The sequence below is a fragment of the Pygoscelis adeliae genome, unplaced genomic scaffold (assembly GCF_000699105.1).
Source record: "Pygoscelis adeliae isolate BGI_AS28 unplaced genomic scaffold, ASM69910v1 Scaffold241, whole genome shotgun sequence".
Taxonomy (NCBI): Eukaryota; Metazoa; Chordata; class Aves; order Sphenisciformes; family Spheniscidae; genus Pygoscelis; species Pygoscelis adeliae.
Window position 1 is genome coordinate 2,562,871 of NW_008824056.1, and position 24,132 is coordinate 2,587,002.

The 24,132-nt window shown below is 49.0% G+C and overlaps 1 protein-coding gene across 3 annotated transcripts in view; it reads right to left on the bottom strand.

Moving 5' to 3' along the window:
• Nucleotides 1-24,132, bottom strand: part of KCNAB1 (potassium voltage-gated channel, shaker-related subfamily, beta member 1) — a 77,249-nt gene that overhangs the window by 41,502 nt on the left and 11,615 nt on the right. Inside the window, exon 1 of one of the 3 annotated variants that reach the window (XM_009333944.1) lies at nucleotides 10,093-10,313. The exons of the other annotated variants lie outside the window; for them this stretch is intronic. Within the exon in view, the coding sequence (XP_009332219.1) occupies nucleotides 10,093-10,313 (221 nt within the window). Of the gene's footprint in view, nucleotides 1-10,092; nucleotides 10,314-24,132 lie in introns of those variants that run through there. 3 annotated transcript variants of the gene reach the window in all.

The window sequence follows — 24,132 nt, forward strand, 5'->3', positions numbered from 1 at the left end:
GGACACAAGGACAAAAGAGAGGAAAAGAAAAAGTATTTGTCATTCTGCAGTGATGCTTTTAAAGTGCAGAATTTCAAATGTCTGAGGGAATTACGTTATCCTTGTAAAAAAAAATTTTGCAGTTCCTAAAGGATTTGAATGAATCAAGTTATTTCCAGAAATAAGAGAGGACCAGGGAGCACTCCATCACATCTGTGCACAGGTTAATCTACTGCTTCCCCCAATCACCCTTCAGTGGTACCCAACCCCACGGTACTACAGATCTCAGAGGGTTGGACAAAGATCCAGCAAACCTGGAACATGTGCCTGACCCTGTTATGATGTCCAGGTCGATTGCATTTTATTCATGCAGGAAATCAGTAAGCAAATCATACCTGTGTGTAGGATGCTGACTATACTGTCACTAGTCAGCACATCCCATAGGGTCATAAATAATAGATGCCAGTTTCTCTCATTTCGGTACTATTTCAGACCGAAAGAGGCAAAATAATAAATTTAAAACCCCGTCACTGCTTTTTCTTTCCCCATCTGTAGACCCACCTTGGAAAGTATTAGTCACTAAGCTGAAGTGATTGAAAAAGCTGAAACTGGAAAACACGTATTTTCTCCACAGGCAGGAGAGGCTAATTCTGACAAAATCACAAGACCAACGAGCGGGAAGGAATCTTAGCAGCCCTGGACAAACGCTGGGCGATCAGCACAGCCATAAGCAGGTCTGCCCCGTCTGCAGTCAGGAGCATCCCACAGCGGGGTTGGCCCAGGAAGGGGAGCCTTTCACTTTGGAGGGGCAATTTATTCTTGCATAAATATTTAGGTAAAAGCTATTTGCATGAACTATTCTAAAAATAAGCAGGCTGAGGCAGGGAGACCACTGTGAAAAAACCCTGAATTTTTATTTTAATTGCTGTGTGGGACTTTTACCCCTTCAGAGAGAAAGGATATTTTTTACAGATTTTAAGCACTTCTGAAATTGGTTGCAATACAGTTTCGCAGCCAGTGCAGCTGAAGCTGTGACCAGGCAGTGCTTGGTTTTCTGGCAAATGTAATGCCAACAGGAAAATATAGGTACACCATAAAAGTTTTATAACTTCATACCCAGAATATTTCTAAAGCAGCTTGTTTACATACCGGGCACATTTTTTTGTGATGACTTACACAACCCCTTCGCAAACAGTGTGCAAGCTGGGCGTACGCACAGGCAATCCTAACAGCCTCAGCCCAGCTACCACCTCTCTCATGCCCTTTCTGTGCAAGAAGGCCATCTCATCTATTGAATCTGAGATTCTGCAGATGCATTGCATCCAGATGAATTTAAGCTGCTGGCAGGCCCTGCAGTAGACTTTCACACAAAAACTAGGCATCAAACATGCATGAGCTTTCCTCTTTGGGAGCTGCTATAGGCAAGGCAACAGGACGGTGCCATGTACAAAAGGCCTCCGGAAACTTCAGAGCCTTATTTTTCAATACGCTGCTTCTGCTTCTCAAGCCCTGTGTCCCATCGATTATTTCTGTTTGTTCTCTGGGCAGAGCTTTGCCAGAAAATAGCTCCCAAAACTCTTTAGCGCGGTGCCTGCAGAGCCCTTACCGAGCACCCGGCCACACCAGGCAAGGCATCTCAGACATCAGGCACTGCTCCCCGCTCCCACCCGCCCACCAGGAGGTTTCACTGGGCTACAAAAGTAGTTTCAGAAACATTTCTAATACGTTTGGATACCATGAGGAGCAAGTCTTGGTTTGCTGAAGGGACAATGTTGCACCTCCTGCAGGGGACGCTGCTGGGGGGAACAGCAGGGGCATCGCTGCAGGACAACAGGGCTGTGTGTCCCACCAGCAGATGGCAGACAGGGCCCAGCCTGCCCCAAAAGGCTGCGATCTCTCCGACACGCCCAGAGCCACCTTGCTTTCGTGGAGGCTGCTGTATTCCTTCATCCTCTCCGCCTCCTCCGGAGAGGTATACAGTGAGCACAACAGCAGAGGACGTGGATAGAGAGCAGCTTCTGATCAACTTCTAAAAGGGGTTTGTTCAGGAGTAAATACCTTTGAACCCCTCCAGAGGCTCCCACCAAACACTGCTCTGACTCCTGCAGAGTGATGGGAAGCATCGCCTGGACCACCCCGAAGAACAGGAGTGGGATGCTGGACATGGTAGTCAAATCCCTCTGTGCATTAGCAAGATCCATCCAAACTATCCACTGGCTTTACATCAGGTATCTACCCACCACTAAGCACCACCAGAACTTGGTTTCTTGGATATTTTCCAAATACTGAAACACGTGGAAGTTTTGCTGGAGCAGGAGTTGTAGAAACAGCTCCACGGAGCCTTCCCACTCCTGCCACACTTCTCCACACATGCTGAACCCAGGCAAAGGGGACATGTCCACTGACTTGTAGCAGGGAAAATGTCACCCCAGCTTTAACCTCTGGGATCACACTGAGTCACATGTAGAGCATTTTCTTTCCTTACTGAGAATTAATTTCTTAACAAACATGTTCTACAGATGGTGTTTTATAATGTTAGTCTAAAATAAAAATAAGTGTGCTCAAAATTCAAATTGGATTTTGCCAAAGCAGCCATGCTAAAATAATACATTTTAAATATCTTAAACTGTGCGCTTCACAAGTAATAAAATTAGCAGTGTTTCTGCATTACATCTTTTCTTCCATCCATTTAAACATTAGATTAATGTTGTCATGCACATCATTAATGTGCCCCCCCCCCAGTCTCCCCGAGTGCCACCAGCACCACAGTACAGTGTTCCTGTCCCCAGTGTGATGCAGAGGCCGGGACAGGTGACCTGGCATCCCCAGACCTTGCTCCATGGGGAACGGAGGACACCGCGCTGGGGGATGAGAAACAGCTTGCACGCCACGCTCGCCAGGGAACTGGGGACTATCATGGCATAGCTGGGCAGAGATTACGTCAAATGCTGACACCAGTCCTCTGTATAACAGTCCCCACTCTGCTCTAACGCACGAGCCAGCGCCGCCCCAACCAGTTGCGCATTTCTCCCTAAGCTAGACCTCACTGGAGGATATATAATTAAGCTGGTGGACAGATGTTTTCAAAATGACAATGTTTCTGCATTACATCTTTTCTTCCATCCATTTAAGCATTAGATTAATGTTGTCATGCAGTTTTTAAATGGAAAATATCACGCTTCGGGGAATGTTTCGGGACAAGCAGAGCGGAGCAGGGTGAGTTTTAGCAGCCAGTTGGTCAGGAACCTGCTTCAGCCACCGCCGCGAGCCAGGGAGCTGTCACATGCTGCTTCATGCCAGGGGGACAACCACCAGCCACCACTGCCCCGGGAGAGTGGATAAGCTAGACCTCACTGGAGGATATATAATTAAGCTGGTGGACAGATGTTTTCAAAATGCCTAATAAGTTAGAAATATTTTTATGAAGAATATTAGAATACTTGGAAATAACACTAAAAATCAATTTTTCAGTTAACTGAAGTTGATGTAGGAGGTTCTTGGCTTGGTTGGGTCTCCAGCAGAGAGAGGGGAGAAGGAGAAACCCTGAGCGGAAGAAATCCCTTCGCTGCATCCAGGGGAACAGAGGGTGGGGAAGAGCCTGCAGACACAGCAGGCTGGGCAGTGCTCCTCCGGCAGCAAAGCCACCAGTGGAGAGCTGGGAAGCAACCTTGCTCAGTGGGGCAGGCACCACCTGGGCAGTCTGCTTGAAAAAAAAAGACAATTTTGCTCTATCGGAAACGTAGAAGAGGAGATACATTTGCAGTGCTTACACTCAGCGAGACGTCTGCAAAGTTGTCATTTACTGATGACATGAAAGCCAGGGAGTGAGTATACCTTTGACTAACTCCACGCACTACCATATCTTCTGCGTTTACACAGTAAGTAAATGTGTATTCAAATCTAAAGCTCACTTTGCCTATGCTGGTTTTAACATCGCAATGTTAAACATGGCTTTTGCATCAATGTAATGAGATAAGAAAAATCCAAACCACACTGAACCCACAGCCTCACTTAGCAGCTACAAACACCTGGAGAGCCACTAGGAATTTGAGCAGCACAAATCAGCACAGATTTTGTTTACTCAACTGGTTCCTTTTTCTCCTTCTTTGAGTTATTCCTGCCTTCTTTGTAGCCATTTTAAGCTACAGTCCTGGGGGAAAATGCATTGTGAATTCAGTGTAAATCCATTCTGTTCACTGGATTGGTCTTAATTTACAGCAATAAAATGAAGATCAGACAATAAGCCATAAAAATCAACCTGATGTGGAGAGCTACTGAAATAATATGTAATTTTATATCAAAATAATTGTTCCATTTGCATGTGAGTACTTAAAACTACTCGTAGTTGCAGCAAGACTTAAATAAACCAGGGATTCCTAAATATATGAGGTAGTTATTACGGTTAATGCTTGTAGCATGATGCAAGGAAAAAGAAGACACAAGTCCTGAAATACTGCAAAGAAATTTATCTTCTGTTTCCAAACTAATCTTGCAGCCCAAACTGACCCATGTGTTTTTCCAAACCTGGCAGGTTGGAAGTTTGCTTTTGACTCCCGTAAGCCTACACTTACACCGGCTGTACAGCCAGGCATGTTGCATGGGATCTGCATACAAAGCGTGCTTTATAATGCAATTCTAGCGTTAATAATACCATGCTTCTACATAAGAAATTTGCACTTTAATAAAAGCAGTGCAATTTTTGCTTCTAGCTCACGGGTCACCTGGGGTATGTTCAAAGGAGTGGAAGAAACTGCTGGCGATCACAGAGGTGAAAGTCATTTTCCTGATGGTAATGACACGTCTCAGACATGGCTCTGGGTCGTTGCAGGGCTCCGTCCCCCACAGGCAGCAGTTCCTCCTCCTCTGCAAGTGCTCAGCAGCTGTGCCAAGAACCTCTCCAGGGAGGGGGAATGGCTGCGGGATGTTTCCCAGGAGCAGGGTTGCATTTCTTCCTTCCCGGATGACCCTGGGAGGGAAGGTGCTCCAGAGCATCGCTCCCCTCTGGGCTGGGACCTGCCAGCCCGCAAGGACTAGGAAGGGTTGAGTTAACCATAGGATTGAGAGTTTTATACTTGTTACATACTTTAATTATGTTTGCCAGCAGATATTTATTTAGGTAGAAAAGTGGGATGAGGAATTCTTTGTGCCATAGTATTTTTATTGTGCCTTTTAATGTCTGTAATTGGTGTGTAGAGCCAATGGAGCGCTGCTTTGACCCTGGCTAAGTCAAGCACGCGGCCACCTTTCCAGGAGGGGGAAGAGAGACATCCCACCGGAGCCACCGGAGAAACACACCCACCACTGCGATGCAATGCATTAGCAGCTCTTTATTAATGTGCTTCGACAAGAACCCACAATTTCAGGCACACAGTGAAGAAAAATGCCTTCAAACTGCAGAGGAATTTTTCGCCATCAGGATGTAATGACCTCTGCTGGAATGTGGCCAGGGCACTGCCACAGTGCCACCGGGGACACTGGAGCGTCCCACAGCCTGGATCCTGGCAAGCAGCAGCACCCAGGCAGCGAGCCAGAAAAAAATCCCAAGTAAGAAAAAGATTGACCGGGCCACCCTGCACCAGGCTTGCTGTAAGCACAGGCACCCACGATTTCGAGATGTACCCATTGCTGTAGGAGAAGGGAGTGGACAGGCAGCAGCACTGCGTGTCTGGCCAGCTTGGTCTCCTCCAGACCCTTCATGCGCATTCAGGTTCATGCCAGTGCTTTGCCCTCCAGAGCAGCGGCTGGTGCTGAGCAGGTAGTTGAGCACTGCAGCATCAGCACCAGGGAGAGCTTGGCACCTCCCGGGTGACCAGGAAAGGTCTTTGGTCGGTAAAGCAGCTCCAGACCTTGCAAAATGCGACACGCAATCCTTGCACAATGCGACACGCAATCCTTGCACATCCAGTGCTCGGCAACTGCAACAAACACCATTTCCCCTACAGCACCTGCAGCAGCAGGGCAGGTCCCCATGCAGACCGCCTCCCCACCGGGCTGTAATTGCCGCTGCCTCCTTACAGCTTTGCTAGCCATTATTAACACCCATCCTCAGGGACCTCCACGGCGCAGGCAGGAGCCCCAGCATTGCGGTGGCACGGACATGGTGGCCATGAGTGGCTCATGAGACAGGGCTGGGCATCCCACATCGGGCGGGAGGGATGGGTTTCCCCTCCAGGGGCCGGTGCTTGGCCTCTCCACAACTTGCCCAAGGCTCCATGCTGGCCGCAGGGTCAGCACGGACTATTGACTCCACCAGCTTGCCTTTGCAGTTAAAAAAATTTTTGTTTAGGCTCGCACTGGAGTTAATGGCTAAAGCTGCCACCATCAATTATTTATGAACACAAAAGATAGTTGAGCTTTGTAAATTGGGTCCCTCGTGCCCATGCGCGGGCAGAGCTCTCATCAAGGGCTATTTTTGAACTGCTGGCGGCCCTGAATTGGCAGCACAGTGAATGGAGCCAAAGCTGAGCCCCGAGCCCTGTGTGGCTCAGCTCCCTGCCGTGTCCTGGGCATGGACCAGGCTTGCTGGGAGCCAGGATGCTCTGGGGCAAAGTTTTGCCCTGCTGAGTGCATGATGGCAAGGCTGACAGTATGAGCATGGGAAGGCTGGTACAAGTCTCAGTTTGAGAAGTTGTTCTTTGTGGTAGCCGTGGCACATCCCAAATAGCCCTGCATACCAGGATCAGGGCTGGATCCATTTTACTGACACTTGAATTAGGCTGACAATAAATTAAAAAAAAATATGGCAAATTAGGAGGGAGAAGAACCCAGGCTGTGACCTTCTGATGGTCCAAAGCAGGTGAAGACCCAGCCTGCCAGCCCTCCTCCCATGCTGCGCATTGGAGGGATGCAAAAACGCATCCTTTGTTTTCAGCAGTGGTGCGGCAGATTGCAATTTTCCAAGCCAAGCACTGCAACTACATCATTTTCAAGGAAAGACTTGAAGTGATCCCAAATATTCTCCTCGAGCATCTGGGTGGGCACACCCGTGGGACTGATCTGGAGCATTAAAAAGGATAAAAGGGAACAGTGCCTCTCCCCGTTTGCCTTCTGCACGCGGGAGGCAGCTGAGGCTGTCCCCGGTGGTGAAAGCAGAGGTGATGTCTGGGGAGGTCCCATCTGGCTGATGCCACAGTCTGACAGGGAAGCAGCGAAACAAGATTTAGTGAAGGAAAAGCAGAGGTTTGCTCACGTGAACACGGCAAGAACGCACCTGAGTCCTACTATTTGCAGATGTTCCCCGATGAACATATTTATTCCTGCAAACTTTGCCTTTTATATTCCAATTCAGTCTCTGAGCTGGAGCAGGTCCAGAAACATGTCGTTTGCTGAAAGTCCCCGAGCTGGTTCCTCTCCCGCCCCCAACCCTGTCACAGGCATAGTCGCTGTCTCTATCTTTTACATAATCCCACTGGCATCAGGAGTGCCTGGCAGCCGGGGGAGGCAGCGCCGGGGTCGGGAAGCATCCTGGGAGTGGTGCGGGAGCTGCGGGGCAGCCCTGCCAAGGGGGCGGCAGCATCGCTTAGGGTCTAAGGGGGGAGTGGCTATCGGTATTTTTAGCGTAAAACAAGGGGCAGCTTAGCTAGCATATCATTTTAAGCAGCACACATGGTATAGCTTAGCACCAGGGACACAATTCAAGCATAAAATTAATTGGGAAGGACTTCAGCTTCAAATGTAAGGGAGCTGAGGATGTTACAGGATTATTGTTACAGCCATTGGAAAAAGCCTTTGGCTTCTCTGGGCACCGGATTTCCCTCAGACTGAGGAACCAGGCCCAGAAATGAACACAAAATATCAGCTCCATCGCCGTTGGTAGGAGTCTTCCCTAACTAAAGGTTATCTCAATTCAGCAGCATCACAGCTGAGCCTGGAGGTTTACTCAGCTCTTCCTCCAAATTCCCCTTCACTTCTTCTCTTGGGGGAGAAATCAGCTCTAGATATGGAGATTTGGGAGCAGAAACAGGGATTAGTCATAAAGATAGAACATCAGCCTTGTCACAAACAAGATGCTATGCCTGAGGTCTCAGGCAGCCAAAGCCAGGGGAGCCGTCAGGCCTGTGCTGAACACCACAGGAGAATTCAGCCCTCGGTGTTGAAACCTTATCTAGAAATAAGCCAGAAAGGATTTACAAAGGCCCAACTTTGGAGGCTGCAGGAGTGTTTGTGTCATGTGGGCAGCAAAGAATTGCAATTACCCAGCGTGTCGGTACATTGATAGAGCCGGGAGCCCGCGGGAAATCAGCAAAGATAACTGCTGGCAATTAGTACACAGCGTCCATAAACCTAACGAGCAGAAGCCACAACTTGGTAACAGATCATGTCGCTGAATGACATGATCAAAGAGACGTCTTCCACAGATGTGCTTACGGGGGAAACTGAGGCAGGGAGGTGCAACGTCTTGGACAGGGCTGCAGGAGAGGAGAGGGCTCACAGAGAGCTCCCAGCTGGCACCGCTCCACCAGCCCCTACTCCACCAGGAGGCTGCGGGCATCTGATTAAAGGACAAGTTATACTGATTTTGAGAGTTGCCTCTCTTTGGGCAGGAGCCACTGCCATCCCTCAAACACCACCCTCCCCGCAGCAGCCTTCAGCACCTGGGATCCGGGGCTGCCACCCCCCTGGAAGCCCCCCCAGAGCACTGAGCCTGCCCCACCACGCCACCCCCCAGCACCCCATCAGGCTGGGAGATATTAATCAGCACTTCTGCTCTCACCGCAGGTTCGCCACGGGAGTGCCACCCGGACCGCTTCTGCTGCCAACACTGTGCCAAGGAGCAAGCAGCGGGAGTGTGCAACGCTCCTGCTAAAAGTTGGTCATGGCTGAACGACATAAACAAGCAGTCAGAAAGGCCACGCTTCCACTCATGCAAAGCCTCCGCGTTATTTATCAGCCCTTCAGACAACTGACAGCAAATTACATCTGAGCATCCCATTCACTCTGCTTCCATACGTCCCGCGGTTCCTGGAGAGTTAATATTGAAATTTTCATAACTACAGAATTGCCTAAACCAAGCCCTGTGCTGAGCTGCACGCATGCTTGAATTTCACGTAACAGTGCTAAAGCCAGCTTGGCTTTGCATCAGTCCCGATGACCGTAAAATCAGCGTAACTGCAAAACTGCATCCTCACCCCGTGCCACTCCCCCAGAGCTGGTACGGTTGGCTACACAGGAGCATCAGCCGTTATTTGGTGGGTTTGGAACAAGCACGGCTAAAGTTGCCTGGAGCCCTGTGTCCCTCGCTGCCCTCCCCACACCCTGCCCGTGGAGACCCCCTCATGCCAGCCGCCAGGCTGCTCTGCACAGGGCTGCTCATGGAGGCAGCAGCTCTGCCTCGGGCAAGGTGTGCAGAGTGTCCTCAGGCTGTTCCCTTCTCCCAGTCCCAATAACGTCACCCGTTAGTGGCTGAAAGGGACATCCTGAACAGGCAAAAGCCAACCGCCAAAGTCATAGAAATCCTTCTCATTTTCAGCTGAAGGCGTGACAGAGAGGCTTATCAGCTGCCCGCACCGAGTACTTCAGGCTGAAGTCACAGCCGTTCATTATTTTTCCTGCCTAGGTTAGGAGTAATAAAAATCTGCAAGATGCATGAGGCATTTTATAAGAATGCCCATGATTTTTTTTCTACACTTCACCTAAAATTGGCTTCGATCTCATCTTCACTACGTGAACCAGGTGAAAAGTCAGTAAGCGATCACCATGATGAAATGTTACCCAAGGCAGACGCTTCTTTTCGCTCCATACAACATACTGCAAATGAACTTTTCCTGTCCAGCCTCAAATATGCTTTGCTAATTGATTTTTCTGCTCATTAGTACCAATATAAGTTATATTGAGCACTTAATAGAAACCATCTTAACACCACTGTCGTAAATTCACAATGTTGTATATAATCTAGCCAGGCAAGTGTTTTTTGTGTAAAATCCCAAATACATATGCCTGCAAAAACATTAACACCCAAATGCTATTCAGTTATGCACAAGTTTAAAAATCTATTAATAACCTTAGTAGAGAGCTCCTCTGCAAAATCAGATGCATCCAGGCAGGCAATTCTTTAGAGGCAAAGTAAAGAGCTATTGCACTGCAACATAACAAAGAACGATACCATGACCATACCTATATTTCATGCCTGTTTGCTTTGCGGTGGATTCTTTTAATGAAATGTGGTGCTGAGGGGTAAATGTCCCCAAACTGCGAGCAATAATAGCCACTGTCCGAAATTTTGCCCGGGCTGCATTCACTACGTTCGGGGTAGTGGTGTTCTGCTTGCTGATGAGTCTGTCTTCACCATTTCGACTCTTCAAGTTGTGCTCTGTGCAGGCGATGGACACTTGCATCGCGCCCTCGGTACACCTTTAGCCACCGTCCAGGTGGCAGCCAGAGCCCCCGGCCGCCCTGACGTGGGCTGCAGGCTGCCCAGCAGCGCAGGGCTCGGTCCCAAACGCTGCCGAGGAAACCTGCCGACCTTGAACTCACAGAAGTAGCCGAGGCAGCAGGGGGTCACCAGGAAAGCCGGGCTGCGTGCCTGCGATGCCAGGAGGAGAGAAGCCCCGAACTTGACAAAGCAATTGCAAGAGCCGATTTCAGCTCGCTCTCAGATCTCCCCTTGCAATATTCGCTGCTGCTTAGACAAAAGCATCCATCCAGTCAGGTGCTTTCAGAAACATAAAGCTGTTCCTTCATGATGAACCGTCAGCAGCAGCCGCCGCTCTGTCTTGATGCAGGCTTGCTTCTGGTTGCCGGTTTTAAATCAAGGCAGGCATGCTGCAAGCGCTGGCTCCAGCACCCGCTGGACCACGAACTGCTGAACAGGCAGCCTTGCCGGCTGAAGAACCATCGACTCGCCCGCCAGCCTCTAAGGACCAGCAACATACATCAGTTCGAGCAGTATAATATCGCTGATACTTACTATACTAAGCACAAACGTTATGGAGCTCCTCGAGCTTCCAGAATTTATTCATTAGACCCACGTGTTCTCTTTATTTTCATACGCCAAACGCTAGCCCTTGGAGACAGGGACGTTCTTTCCTTATACAGACTTTCAGTTCCTAACACAGTGGAGTCCTACTTCTCAGCTGAATCCTACGTGTTGGTTCAAGAGGTCAAAATGCTCATATGCAATGGAGCCATAAGGAGGCAAATGAAGATGGGTTTCCCAGCCTCTTCCAGTCTGGTTTTCTGTTGGGTAGCAACAGAGTACCAACAGATTTGACTACAACACAGAGATAACAATGCTGCAATTAAGTTCCCTTTAGCTTTATGAGCTTGAGAATACTGTTTAAGAAAAAAAGGGGGGGGGGGGGAGGGGAAGAAAAATCGCTCTGCTACAGTGTGCCAGTGAGTTAAGACGTTAATCCCGTGTTTCTGGCACCCGGAGCCGCCGCCTGCAGACCCACGTTCGCAGCAGTGCCAGGGTTAATCCCTTCTCCCCCCAGCAGCGCCAGCCAAATAAACCGCAGCGCGAAGTCTTTGAACCAAACCATCCCCGTCCCTTGCTGCAGTCGGGGCTGCAGTCGAAGCAGGGAGCTCGGCTCCGAGCCGGCAGCTCGCTGGTGCCCACCGCCCTGTGCCGCCTCTCCCAGGGTGCTGGCTTTGGGCGCTGAGAGCAGGGGCAGCCCGGGGACCCCTGGGCTGGTGAGCTGCTCACCAGAGCGGTGGGAGGGCAAGGCAGGGATGGGGGCGGTTTGGAGTCACCCCTAGGACCCCTGCCCATCACTGCCACCCAGCAGAGCAGCCCTGGGGGAGGACAGGCGGTGGGGGGTGGTGAGCAACGGTTTGGGCATGTCCTAGGTGCAGACCCACGGGAGAGGGTGCTCATCAGGTGTGCATGGGTGGCAGTGCAAAGCAGGTGGGTGGGTGAGTGAGGGCTGGGGCTGCGGTCACCCGCTGTCCCTTCCCCAGCCCTGCACAGGCTGGTGGGAAATAGTCTACAAGAGTTCCCCACACCCCACTCCTAAATCTGCCCTCAGACTCCCAGGAGGGCTGGGGTGAGGGTGTGGGCACCTCTGGAGGCCCTCTCACCCACCTCCTGCTCATTGGCCAGGCTGCCCAGGACCCTGTCCCATTGGGGTGTGAATAGCTCCGAGGCTGGAGACCCCGCAGCCTCCCCAGTGACCTGCCAAACTCTCTCCTGCTCAAGGCACGCGAAGGTGGAGCAGGAGCAGTGGCAAGAAGAGAGAAGCTGGAGGTGCTGGTGTGGCGATGACAACCTCTTTTGAACTCAGGATGACAAACTTTTTATTTCCTCCCCTGCAGCGGGGGCACACCACAGTTTTCTCTCCCCCACCCATCCTGCTGAGGAGGGGGAGTGTGCGAGCAGCTGGGTGGGCGGCCGGCAGCCAGCCAAGGCCACCCACCACCCAGGGTGAACAGCTTCTGACAATCTCTTTGCAGTTTGTTTATCTAATGGCTCATTAACGTTTATACAGCACATTTCTTTGAGGATGGAAAGCATTATATCAGCATAAAGAAAGTTACTTTATGATATTTTCCAAAAGATGTTTAACAGTTAGTCATACAGCAGACCCACAAACTCCCAGCCATGAGTGGGCCCCTTGGACTCGCCCTCAGGCACAGGTTTGGGGCAGACGGACCCCTTGGCATAAAGTTTGGAGGAAGGGAGGGCAGGGCTGATCTGTGGGGTGGAAGTCAGAAAGTTAAGTAATAACCAGCTGACCTAACCACTGCAAGGCTCTGTCTCAGACACAAGATTTAGCTTTGAGAGAGTTTCCAGACATCTAATCAGTGAGTTAGTATTACATACCACAAATAAACGCTGTTAAATACCCAGAAAAGAGTGTGTCATCTGGGGGCACAAGCCATGGGGTCACTGACACCAAGGTGCCCCATGGTGGGGCCTTGTCCAGGACAAACTCCATGTCTCCATTGGACTGGGGGACGTGGCTGGAGCATTGGTAGCACCCACAGGGCTCTGCCTTGACAGTGCAGCCAGCCCAATGCAGACTAAGCACCCACTCGGCTTTTGGAGCCCAGCTTTGCTATTTCAGAGCCCAAAGTCAGATTGACAAAACCGGGATTATTTCTCTCTCTGATGGACATACAGCATCCTCTTGCTGGGCACAGATATTTCAAGAAGATGTATTTTTACATATTGTTCTATACGTGTCTGGAGAGTTCCCGTTGCAGCCAGCAGCTGGCTCTGCCAGCACTGCCAAGTGGTGTGACTTGGTCCTGGGGACGTGCCCAGGTCACTGTCACCCAGATCCTGGTCACTGACCCTGCTGCCACGGCTGCCCATGCCCTCAGGTGCCAGGCGAGGGGACAGAAAGGGACAGTCACGTTCTGCGCTGGCATATCCCGCAGAGCATATTAACTCAAGCCGCTTAGCTTTGGAGGGGTTACAGTCTCTGCCAAAGAAATATGTATTTAAATACAGGATTTATTTCATTTCCCTGAACAAGATAATCACTTCTAGACTAAAATGTTAGAATAACATAATTTTGTATCATGAAAACCCTGAGCTTATAAAACAAGAGGCACGTGACAGCCTCAGCAGAGGACGATACTGGAGTGCGGTGGCAGCTCAGGTTCAGCCATGAGCCCCTGGCCAGGCTCTCCGTGCTGCTTCAGTGCCATCAAACTGCTACAGATGCAGCTATTTGCCAAGACGTACGTATGCATTTCCCCCCTGAGGAAGATGACAATCGCTCATTAACTAACTTGCTCAAAATGCTTCATCAAGCAAATCTGTTTTAACACAGATGCTCACGACCACACTGGGTTTGCTTTTCCTGCGATCCCCATTAGTCCCCATCCCAGGAGCTGCTACACCCATCCCAGGGTTCAAAATAAAGACAAGAGCCAAACACAGACCTACAGCAAGCAGGACGCTCTAGGCGAGTGCAGAAGCCAGGAGATGTTCTATAGCTCCTACACAAATACACGTTTCAATGCTCTGAACGGTCTGTTTCTTTGCCCAGGACCTTGCAGGGGCAGGATGACATGCATTGCTGCAGCAAGCAGAATGGAAACCTCCAAAAAGGAAAAAACACTTTATTCAGACCTGGTTTGGTCCCTGTGGAGGCACCAAGGGGAGCTGCGGCCGTGCAGCTGAGCGGGTGATGGACAAGCCCTTCTCCGGTGCTCCCCGCAGGCAGGGCTTGCAGCACCGGCCAAACTGGGGGCTCAGGGGCTCTCCGCTCCTGGGTGCTGGGCAGTAGCATGGCTCTTGCTGTAAAAAGCAGGAAAAAGATGCTTCTGCAGCCCAAAATATAAAAATAAAATGAGGTCCTTCGGTCTGGGTTAGATGAAACATTTCAAGCTGATGCTGAGCCGGCCCTCTGGCACAGCTCAAGCTGAACGCACTGTTTGCTTCTTTCTTTTTTTTCTTTTAAATTTTACCTTCTGGTGAAGCAACTTTGAAACTTTATGCCGTTTGGCTTGAGACTTTGCTTCCTGATGGCTGCAGTCATAGGCTATTTACACTAATTACTCTGCCGTGCCATTCTGCCAAAGCAGAGCATTTCACTGAACAAATATCAATTAGCATCTTATTATTTTCATTAATTTTAAGCTGATTGCCAGCTAAACCTGTATTTTTGGTAATACCAATATGCTGCATATAAATCCTGGCAGGCTCTGTCAATCTTTTAAGACGGCAAGTCTTAATTTCATGCCTTTCTTGTGCTCAGACCTCAGCAGCAGTCTGTACTTGCAATAGCCACATATGTTAATTAAACAATATGCGCTGCACAAGCAACGGGGCCAAGCCAGCTGGTGAGCACGGGCTAAAAGGTAGAGCAGATTGCCTCTGCCTCCATCCCTGCGCTGTTCAGGCTTTACTATAAAAATTTTTATAAATAAAAAATTATTTTAAAAATTATTAAAAAAATTATTTTAAAATGCTTTTTTTTCATCACCAGTTGCAAAGTTTATGTTTCTACCTAAAAAAGTAAACTAGAAATTTTCATTGATCTATATAAAATCTCATCTTTTACATAAATAATCTGAGTATTTCTCAATCTTAACCTTAATTTTTTACAAAATTGTCTTTTAAATTTTGAGTGCTGATAAAACAAATCCATCCCAGTTACCTCCCTGGGATGAGGAACTGCGGCTCCATGCCTGAGCAGGTGGGCACCCAGGAAGGCTGCCCCACATACACCCTCTGCACCCCCCCTCACCACTGCAGGGACCTCGGCAGCTACCCAGCTCCGAGGCTCCAAATAACGCATTTTTGCTTTGTAAGGGAGGCAGGATTGGCACATCTGCAAGGACACGTGGGGGCCGTGAGCCGGGCAGCGACCCCAGGATGTTCTCAATGAATCACAACATAATTAGGGTACGTTTTCACCTTATTTCAGTTAGAGGTTTATGCACTGTGGAAGACACACCATGGTGTTTGTCTGCAGATTGCGATACAGAGGAGAGCTGGACACCAACCACATGCAGCCAGTTACATAAACCCACATCCCTGCATGCTAACCAGCAATCCAAGTCACCAATAGTGATGCCATCTCAGCCAGTTTAAGCTCTTTAACTGAAATTCTTCAGAGTTAAGAGAAGACATCAACTTAATACAGCAGCGAACGTAGCACCCATCAGTGCCCATGTCAGATGAGTCCCTCTGCAAAGTTTCTTTGCTAGAAGCCTTCCTTTTTAGCAATGCATAAAATTATTTTCAGTTTAGCTATTTTTTGTTTAAGCTGTATCTGCATATATATCATATAGTGGTGGGTGAACGGTTAACGATACTTTCCAGTCCACTTGGGGGCTGCGCCGAGAGCACCAGCTGCTCACACCAGATTACACTTGTGCAGCCGCAAGCCTCTCCCAGGGCTCATGGAGGGACTCTGCCAAGGCCTGTGGGTGGGTCGGTGTCCCTGCCAGGCGCTGGGGACCTCCTGCAAGCTGGGGATAGAGGGCGCCACCGAGCAAGTTGCCTGGGATGTGACTCCGGAGGAGCCCTGATGTCCCGAGCACCCCCATGCCTGCCTCCCAGGGGCTGTGTGCCAGCACCCCTCAGCTGAAGCTTGTGCTGACCCTAGGGCAGCGTTCAGACAGCTGCTCCTGGCAGGTAAAGGGCATTTACTCCACAGCACAAAGCAGCCGTGTGCTTTTCCCGCTGGGGGTTTCTGGTTGTCTGAGTCCCGTCTCTTCCAAGGCACCCCTTGGGCCAGCGCATTTTGACATCCCCACCAGCCTCGTGGATGCTTCTCGAGGTGCTGCCAGCAGGCATGCAGAGCTCTTGGAGGGGGACACAGTTCAAACAGCTTTTCTTCTCGATACCACCGCAATGCTATGCGTAAGCAAAAGTTTACGGTTATCATTGCTCACTATGGCAGTGCAAATGATCAGCATTGCATCACCACTGCATAATTACATGCAATATTAAATATGAAGTCTGAACCATTTTCCCAGTGCTGCAGACACAGGCTCTTCCCGTCGGTGGCCGCCCGGGCCGGGCTGACAGCAGCTCTCTGCGCTGCCTTACAGGACCTCAGCCAGGCGTCTGCAGAGGAGACCCCACCAGCACTCTGCACGCCAGCAAAACCAGCACCTAACCTGGCTCTTGGGTGTAAAATGCAGCACAGCCCTTAAGTACCAGCCGCTGTATCACCCTGTAGCTGCCTCTACCCCGGCAGCTTTCCCTCTGCTCCCTACAGGGAAGGAACCTGCCCTCTGCACCCATGGCCAGAGCAGCTCCAGGGACCAGTGAGATGCAGCAGGACAGAAAAAGTCACCACTTCCAGGCTAGAGGCACATTAAAAATATGGTTTCAGCGTTCACGATAGAGTTTTAACCACGTTGGACATTTTGACGGGTGCTCAGCAGGACTTTGCAGGCAATGTGATTGGATCAGCCAAACTTCAGAAAGCTGCACGGAAGCACTAAAAATGCAGTCGACAGTGCCATGGCGGCAGGATCCCACTCCAGAAGCGGGGCCTGGGGAATGCAGAGTTCTGCCCTTGGAGCTTTTCCATCCGAAAAATGCCCTTCTTTATTTTATCCGACAGACCAGATCTTGCTACAGCCACCGCAGTCTGTCCGCAGCTGCCTTTCCAAAATCCAGCGCAGATGTTTTAGGTAGTAGTCTCCAAGACTGGCCTTCACAAGAATTATCTTAATATACTGTCACAAATCCTTGATTTTCAGACTTCCACACAATAATTCTTCCGCAGCACAGCACGACGCACTCAGAGAAATTTGGTGTTATGTCCCAATAAAAGTTTCATTGGGCCATAAAAGCTCTGATTATAAATACAGCCTGTGCGCATCTCTCAGCCATTTCACTCCATCTCAATAGCTGTTTGAAAACAGGTTTCGTGCTGGGCTAATTACTTATGATTGCAGCAGTTCCATTACATCTCCATAAATTGGGCTGATATGGACCCTGGCGAGATAACAAGCGCTGCCACCCAGGAGAGCGGGGAGAAGAGGCTAGGAGTGAGCTGGCATTAGGATGCATCTCCCAAAAGGGCTTCCGTGGTATTAATTTCAATTAACAGCCGAGGCCCTGCTGCAGTGGGATGCTCACCCGTTCAGCTGAGGAGTGGTCCCGTCTGAAACAGCAGTAATGAACCCCACAGCGATTTGTAGCTCTTTCAGGGTGTATCTAAACCCATGAGGAACATTTATTTTTGATAACAATGCTGGAAGCTTGGCAAGGAAATGAGCTGCAGAACAAAAGCATTGCGCTTATCTAGCAAACAAGTCATCATATTTTAACTGGTTTCACATGAAAAACTTAATTTGCATTTGTAATTGGACTTGAGGAAGACTGATCAAAATTCCCATTAAATGTTTTTTAGTTAAAACGCATTGTTCTGGCAGGTTTTCAGCCAGGTTGGCTGCAGCGCCCAGCCCGGGCTGCCTCTGATAGCACATGAGATTTGTTATCAGCTCCAGCCCTGTGCCTGCTGTCTGGGCTCTGAGGGCTCCATCCTCTCAGAAGGGACCGAAACCAGGAGCGTAAGAGCACGGGCAAACAGAGCCAGGCTGCTGGCCCTGCTAACACGTGCAATGTGTTAAGGCCAGGGTATAAATAAGGCAGCATCGTCGCAGGCCCAGGAAGGCATGCTGAGTGAAATTGTAAACGCTGCCCTTCTCTTCTGCAGGGGTAATTGCCACGTTTGATTAGAGATTCTTCAGGATGTGATGAAACGATAAACAAGTCAAAACTGGCATGAAAAATACACTAGCTTTGCTTAATTCTAATTAGAATTGAGCCAGATGCCAGTAGGGTTATACATGTGTGAGATGGCTTCCCTGCAGGCAGTGCTGCCGAGGTTTTCTGCTCTGCCCGAGCGGGATCTGAGCCCCCAGTGCAGAAACCCTCAGCTACAGTCTCACCACGGCTGCGCCAGGTCGCCCTGCAGAAATGGGGGTTTAAAAATAAGTGGCATCAAAGGAGAAAATTCGCCTGTTCCAACTTCCTAAACCCACCTGGCTTCAGAGCCCTCCTTTTTTTTTTTGCATGCATTTCTATATGGTGTATGCAATCTGTACATCATATGGAGATCCACTCACGAGGAATTAATGAACAAACTCCCACCTAATTTTCAATCCCCCTGGATGTCCAAGGCGCCCGCTTGCCAGCACCCTGTGGATGCTCATTGGCTCATTGCCTGCACCAGAAGCATCCACCGGGAGCTGACAGCATCCCCCGGTACAGCCCCCAGGCACCAAGGGAGCCACCTGCTACCAAAGAGCTTTGCAATAGTTATCCAGCTCTATGTAATATTAAATAAATTGTCACTTATATATTTCACATATAATATGAAAGAATCAATACTGAAACTGAGACCCAGAGCTTTCTGTGTCTTACAAAGAGGATGTAACGCACCAGGCGCCCAATTCACCAGAAGCACCCACCGGGAGCTGACAGCACCCCCCGGTACAGCCCCCATCACCAAGGGAGCCACCTGCTTCCAAAGAGCTTTGCCATAGTTATCCAGCTTTATGTAATATTAAATAAATTGTCACTTAAATATTTCACATATAATATGAAAGAATCAATACTGAAACTGAGACCCAGAGCTTTCTGTGTCTTACAAAGAGGATGTAACGCACCAGGCGCCCAATTCAATTAATCAGTCACTTATCCCTGCAGATGGAAAACATCCACCAGAATATTGCCTATCGCCCTATTAGCTGCGCTACCCCCCACTCCAAACCAGGTAATTTAATTTTTCCATGTTATCTATCTGTTTCATTTCTCAGATGACTGAAAGCCAGTGGCTTACAAAATGGGCTCCAGAAACAACCATTATTTTAATGCATTGTAACACATTGAACATGATTAAACATTATTAAAACGCTTAGAGCTGCACAAAGCTCCACTGCACAGTACAAGAGGTTTTCTTGGTTTTTTTCTCCCCAGGAGAGGCTGGAGCCCCTGATGCGGGTATCCTGCTTACTGAGCAATGCATCCCAGGCCCAGAGGAAAGGAGCATCCCCAGTAGCAGTGTGGTCCCGGGGAGCCCACCGATATCCCCCGGCATTTGGGGTTTTCGTGCCAGGCTGAGGGACACCAGACAGCACGTGGCCGCAGGTTGCTCAACACATTTCTCACTTCTGTTGTATTTCAGGGTTTTTCAAGGGAAGCAACATCAGGGCCCGCACATCCTCTCCCTGGGCAGCGTGGCAGGGCAGAGCCTGGTCCAGGGGCACCGAAGGAAGCGATGTCAGCCCTAACACCTGCCCTGAGCACAGCCCGCGGCTGCCGGCCAGAAACCAGCCTCCCTGCAGGAGGTATGGAATAACAACTAAACGTTTTCAACTGCAACCAGTTTTTCTACCATGAAAATATAAAATAGTTAAAGGAAGGTGAGAAGTTAGAGAAACGCGCTGAGGTTGGCAGCTCGTGGCAAACAAGTGGTTTTCCATTTTGCCATATTCATATTCTAGACCACACATACAAAAAAGGCAGATTTTTCCCACGTTAACCTGACTGATAAATTTATTCCAAATAAAGCTCAGCCCAAGCTATGTTCTTCCAACTTGTCTGTGCTTATTGAACAGTAGATTTTAGGCAATTATGTATATTATTCTGTTATTCATACACGTCAAATATCACCCAAGCATTACTTGTAACAGCTTAAAACTCTAAATTAACTTATATGAAGAAATATGTTGCTAAGGTCTCGGTCTTGGATGCTGAATAATACACAACTCCATTCTGCCCTTTTCCGGGATGCGCTATAGCAGATGGATGACTAATTACCGTACAATAACTTCTGACTCTTTGAGATGAGCTGGCAGAGGGTCAGAATAAAGGCGAGCTACCAGAGACTGCGCTGTTTGCAAAACTTTCTTCCAACGGATACCCCTTCAGCAAACGTCCCGCTCACCTGGGAACCCTTGGCTTTCTCTTGAGCTGCATCTTTCTCTGGCCAGCGTGGGGACCTGCACTTTTTTGTGAGCAAACTAAATGAAAGCTGAGTGTCTCAATCAGTGATTATCTTATGTAAACCAATATTGAATAATAAGCACTATTAAAATATCACCTTCCCAAACAGTATATTTTAAAAAAGAATTCTAATTCTTCTCCTGAGATTCTCTCTTTCGGCCGCCACAACATTTCTAATTATTAAAGTGAGTGGCACAGGCTAAGAATCCCATCAGCTACCTCCAACAAAACTGGCACAAGACCTCCCTCCCTGCATGGGAGAGAAAACTCTTCACATTGACCAGCACTCCCAAAATAATGAGAGGCATCTGTTGGAATTAGTCATTGAGGAGAATCATCACATCACCCAGAACAATGTCATTCGCTGAAATGCAGCAGATTACTAAGAATTGATCTTCAGTCCAATTAATTTTATCATTGCTTTTTCACACTGCCAGGCTCCTCTTTGGGGAATGTGATACAGCAAAAACCGTTGCATCAGCACTTCCTCTGCAACTTAGTTACTAGCCTACATCACTAGTTAAAAAATCGTCATTTCAGGACTTCTGGAATCTGCTTTTTACCTGAACAGGGTGACTTCTTCCACCAGGAGGTCTTGCCAGAGCAGGCTTTGGGAACGTTTTGTGTTTGCTCAGAGGTGCAGGCAGAGCGCTCTGCTGCGGAAAAAAGCCAGGGGTTGTGGGAACTCTTTAGCTCCCTCACTTTTCCCTCCACTCCCTTTGGACTAAGGGGAAAAATATTGCTCTTTTAACTTCCAGAGCCCTCTGCAAAGGTTTTTTAACTTTCATTTTTGCACTCGAGGCAGGAGCACGATGTACCTCAGAGCGGTGTAATGTCATTTTTAGTAAATTAAATGCAAGGCACTGTCAAGTCTTCAAGTGATCTCCAAGCACTGCCAAGCACTTCCAAGCCAAGGATCCACTGCACTTCCCAGGGCCCCTGCTGGCCAGGCAAGTAGTCCCTGATCTCCGAGCGCATCCCAAACGCTATTGAACAACCACTTTCATACTGGAATGGCGCCCATTTAATTAACAAAAGGATTTGCAAGAGGGTCATTACTTATTGCCAAATGCATAACCGCTCATTAGGTCCTCAGGGGAGAAGAATAATTACTCCTGCAATCTACGGGGTGTCTTTTTCTGCAGTGAAAAATGTGCATTTCATCACCCCAGCTGGGATGGGTAACCGAGTGCTGTCAGGGGGATCTGCTTACCCCGCCTGTGGCTGGACAGCCAGGATAAGAGGCTCCCCCTGACAGTGTCATCGTGCCTATTTGGACACACTAAGGTCCCCCATGTACTTCACAAATACCCCAGGAAAAAATAGCAACCGTGCGACTGGAATTACAGAAATGCTGTGTTCTCTTCTGGAGTCTTTCTGGCATGGGGATGAAGCCAAGCAACTATGAAAATGCATACTGAAAACAAAAAAAAAAGCTTATCAGGCAGTACCAGGTCTGCAGCAAGCAGTTTAGCCATGGAAAAAGCTGCCTTTCAAGTCAGCCTCCCCAGGCAGCAGCACACAGCAAAGCCGGGGAGAGCCTGGCTGCCCGCAGTCCGACCCGTGCACCCACGGGGGCCTTTGCCTGACGGGGAGATGCAGAAATAGAAAGGTGGTCACCTCAGTATGGCAAAAATCACAGAATAATAAAAATACATTTCAGTTGATCATGTTGGCTTGCTTAAACTGTAAAAAAAGCAACTTCTGATTCAAAGAACAGTGCAAAGAATTGCCCTGCTGAGCTCCATCACTTGCTGAGCATGCAGGGTACTCTGCTGGTACTTCCAGAGCACACATAAGACATTCGTACTTGCACCAGCATGACAGACTGCCCAGAGGATGGAGAGTCATTGATTGAAGGAACATCCTGAAATACTGTAGTTACACCTAGTATTTCATAGCAGATAGCATTAGAAAGTATATCTAGAAGTACCGAGAGCAGAATCCCCAGGTGATCCCCCACTCCAGCACCGCTGCAGGGCACACATTCCAGCTCTGCCTCATGTTAGATTTGTTACTCCCGTGTTATTTACTGCAGTCCGTCCTGGGAAGCAGCCATGGACTGGAGCTGTGCCATGGGGGAGTCCCGCAGCAGCATCCCAGGAGCCAGCATCCCCTCCTTCAGGGCTGGCATCAACCATAACCTAAATCTCCATCCGCTTCCCTGACCCAGCAACTATTTCCTGATGCTGGAGTAATTCTGAGGAAGAGGAGAAAACTGCAATCTGAGGATGACGGGTCCCTGTGCCCGACAGCTCTCTGTTAAAATTAAGCTTGATTGGAATCACATTGCAGCTTTGCCTCCTCTCTTCTCAGACACTTACTCTGATTCTGCCAAATTCTTCCCAATATTCCCAGGTCTCAGAAGGTCACTTCTTATCCTAAATGTTTTGTCTTTGGAATCTGCTGGACTGGACACAGTATTGCACTTCCAGGAAAGTTTCCTCTTTACATTACTCCAAGCTTGCAAGCCCTGCAAATTCTGAATGCAATGAAAATTCACTATTAATAATCATTGGTGTACAAACTAGGATTAATAACCAAGAGAAAAAATCAAGGGAATTCTCTAAGCACCGACTGGGCTATAGAGCTGCACTGCTGGGGCTGAAAAGGGGCATTTTCTGCTCATACTGGGAGACCTGCAGTGGGAGGGAGGGCATGGGGCAGGAGGAGTAACTGCAGGGAGGAAGAAAGATGTTGGAAGAGCAGCTGCCATCGCATTTGGTTATTTACTTCAATTAAGCAAAGCAAAAGAAATGTGATTGCATCAGTATTGGATTTGTATTGAAGACCAAAATCCATTTTTATTCCACCTGAACCACAGCCATCTCTAATGCCAAGCACAGAGCCAGCATTGCCGGAGCACACACCACAGTTGGTGATACAAAGACCTGCTCTCAGCCTGGCATTGAAGCTAACCTCTTCAAAGGCTTGCCAGAGCCTGGTTTTATGGTCATTTTCCTCAAGGATGGAGCTTTGAGACAAACCAGCAACCTGACAAATGCTAGAGGAGGTTTGGCTGGGATTTTCCTAAACTCAACCCCCCTTCAATCCACTGTTCAGCAGTTTGTGTCAGTGCAACGTATGGTGAGGTCCCAATCTCAGCAGATCCCAATGTCAGCCCAAAGACTCCCAAAAAAACCTGTTTTAACCAAGACCACATGGACTGAGTTTCATCCCAGGGCATGCACACAGACTGCAGACTTCAAACCTGTATATAAATATACCCATAAATATCCCAAACTTTCCAGTCAGCCCCCTGGAGAGATGCTGGATACGCTCTGCACCACCAATGCCATGGCAGGGAGCGGAGAGCAGGCTCAGCAGGCAGCACCCTGCCCACGGAGCTGATGATTTATTCAGCATCTGGCAGCACAGGCTTTCAAGCTGGAGTTTGACAGGAGCAGAAGGTGCATGAAAAGCAGTAGCAAGCGTGCGACTTCCTGCTGGGCACCGGCAGGACCTGCACGCAGCTAAGGGTTAGCTGGGATTTACTGCTGAGGTGGTGAACTGGGAGAACAAAATTTGCTTTGTCTTCCACCTACGGCATGAGGAGCTTCCTACAGAAAGGTGTAAGTAACTCTAGAAGTACAGGCAGGGTGGATCTGAGCTTTTACACAGCTTTGTTGAGGACTTTATACTGCAAAAGGAAGCGCATGTGCACGTGTGTGTGCATACACGTGTGTGCAGGCACACACGCATGTGTTTATTGCTGGCGATGGCAGCAAGGCAGAAAGCAGCAGGATCAGGAGCCAGCATCGTACAAACAGCTAAAGAGCTCCTCC